This window comes from Lucilia cuprina, chromosome 3 (genome assembly GCF_022045245.1).
Source record: "Lucilia cuprina isolate Lc7/37 chromosome 3, ASM2204524v1, whole genome shotgun sequence".
Taxonomy (NCBI): domain Eukaryota; kingdom Metazoa; phylum Arthropoda; class Insecta; order Diptera; family Calliphoridae; genus Lucilia; species Lucilia cuprina.
The window spans coordinates 32564993-32567633 of NC_060951.1; the positions used below are offsets into that span (position 1 = coordinate 32564993).

Below are 2641 nucleotides of genomic sequence, written 5' to 3' on the forward strand. Positions count from 1 at the left end.
AATTATGACTGTATATATTGCATTAGAATATAAAACAAAAACTTTAATAAAAATACAAAAATATATAATAACCTGTTTAAAAATATTAATATTTTTATCAAAATCATATATTAAGAACAACAACAACAAAACATTGTTAATCTGAGTAAAATCTTAATAAAAAGACATTATTAGATAATACAACAAAACTCACACTTTGAATATAAAATAAAAATTGAGGTTTATATATATATATGAAAACACAACGTCATGGAAGACTTTTAAAGGGGAACTACAGGAAATTATAATTTTAAAGAATCGACTGAAACAAGTTTTGAGAAGAAAGTGTCAAGTTTAGAGCAAAGTTTAACCGTTATGAATAAAAGTTTAGGATTAAGTTTTATTATCTAGCTTTTTTTTTTGAAGGAAAGCTAGAAATCAAAAAGCTTTATGCAATTTAAAATTTTATATGAGAAAACCTGAGTTATTAGTTTATATCACTAAGGTGAAAGCAATCTTCTATAATAGCTTAAGTCAATGTTTATTAATAAAAAGCTTTCTTGAATTGAAAGCTTTAGAAAGCTATTTTTTAAAATAAAGCTTTATTATTTTTGAGAGTAAGCTTCAGTAAAGCTTTCTTACTTCGAAAAAAAGCTTTATTTTGAAAACTAGCTTTCAAAATAAAGCTTTTTTCTTTCTTTGTAAGCTTCAGAAAAGCTTTTTTCTTTTAAAGCTTCAGAAAAGCTTTCTTTCTTTAAAAACTTCAGAAAAGCTTTTTTGCTTTTAAAGCTTCAGAAAAGCTTTCTTTCTTTAAAAACTTCAGAAAAGCTTTTTTGCTTTGAAAGCTTCAGAAAAGCTATAAAAAAATCTAAAAGCATAAAGCTTAAATCAATCAACCTTTTAATAAAATCAAGATAATTTTCAAAATGAAGCTTTTCTAGTTTTTAAAATAAAGCTTTATTTCTTTGAATGAAAGCTTTTTTTTAATGAAAGCTTAGGAAGAACTTTATTTCTTTGAAAGATAGGTTTTAAGAGAAGGCTTTCAGAAAATTCCTCTTTAGTTGATTAAAAGCTTTAGAAAAACTTTCATTCTTTAATTAGAAGCTTTAGAAAACCTAAATACTTACTGCTCTAAAAACCTTTTGCTAAAGCCAAGATAGTTTTTAAAATAAATGAAGGTTTCAGAACAGCTTTCTTTCTTTAAGCGAAAACTTTAGAAAAACTTTTTTCCTTAGAGAAGCTTAAGCTATATATGTATGGTAAGGGAATTATATGTAATATAATTTTTCTATTATATAAAAAAGCTTTTGGTTTTAAAAGAAAACTTTATCCCTATCACACTTATTAATAAGTAAAAGCTTTCGCAAGTGAATTATAATAATAATGAAAGAAATACTTTTTAATTTTATATATGAAAGCTTTGGTAAGCATGATCTATTTTGTTATAAAAAAGTTATCAAAATCCTTTAAATAAAAACTTCAGAAAGTCTTAAGTTATCGCTATAAAAAATCTTTCGGTTGAAGCTTTTGACTTTTAAAGGAATACTTTGCTTTTGATTTTGTAGTTATTGATCTATAATTCAGTATATATAAAAAATATTCAGCTGTGATGAAGTATTAACCAAAGAAATAGCTTGGAACACTCCTTAACAATGCTTTCCCCAAATTAACAAACCGCAAAATATAATCGAATATACCGCTCAAACCTAAAGAAGTTCCTAATGTTGTCCCAAAAAAAACACATGAAACAAAACAAAAAAACCTGTAATGTCTCGACGAACAGAAAAAACAACAAAATATTAAATGTTCTGGGGAGAACAACTTAAGAATGCAAATGATGTGTGTGCGGCAAAAATACGAGAAATCACTCACAAACAAACAAAAAAATGAAGAGTATTTAGTTATTAATTTCTTTTTCGCAATAAATTCACTAAAAAAAGTTTAAATTCGTATGTTAAATCTGGAAATGAGAAAACAAAATAAAAAATACAAACAAATGTTGTTTCTATTTAATCTATTTGCAGAAATCTATAAAAAGAAGTGTTGATCAACAAAGGCTTCACATACAAGTTTAGATCATGAGAGGAGTGGCAGTTTTGGGATTAATAACAATTGGCGTTGCCTTAACAAATGGTAAGCAGTTATATTTCCAATAAAGGATGAACACATATTGAATGATCTTGTATTTTTCAGCTTATGGCGTTAGTTTGGGTGGAAATTTGGGAGGCTTAGGAGGAGGCCTAAATGTTGGTTTAGGCTCTGGCCACGGCTCTTTTGGAGGTGGTTATGGTGGCCATAAACATGGTGGAATAGGTGGAGGTTTCGGTGCTGGTGGCGCGAGTTCTTCTAGTTTTGCTTCAGCTTCTTCATCAGCTTCTGCTGGTGGCTTTGGCGGTGCTGGTCATGGTCATGGTGCTGCTGGCAGTTATGGCGGTAGCGGTTCTTACGGTGGCGGCATTAGCAGTTCTTCCTCATCTTCCACCCAAATTTCAGCTGGCGGTGCTGTAGGAGGAGGTCACAAACATGGTCATGGTCACGGTTCTGCTGGTTTGGGGCTTGGTCTTGGCGTAGGTAATGGTAACGCTTTTGGTCACCACCATGGTGCTTCGGGATCTGCTGGACTTGGTCTGGGTCTCGGCAATGGTAATGGTAAAGGTAATGC

The 2641-nt window shown here is 30.2% G+C and overlaps 1 protein-coding gene across 1 annotated transcript in view; it reads left to right on the forward strand.

The window, feature by feature from the left end:
* The first annotated feature begins 2001 nt into the window (after positions 1–2001).
* LOC111676127 (glycine-rich cell wall structural protein 1-like) overlaps positions 2002–2641 on the forward strand; it is a 1026-nt gene continuing 386 nt past the window's right edge. Inside the window, exons 1-2 of the mRNA XM_046947044.1 lie at positions 2002–2112; positions 2173–2639. Coding sequence (XP_046803000.1) covers positions 2058–2112; positions 2173–2639 — 522 coding nt within the window. The 5' untranslated portion in view covers positions 2002–2057. The remainder of the gene's footprint in view (positions 2113–2172; positions 2640–2641) is intronic.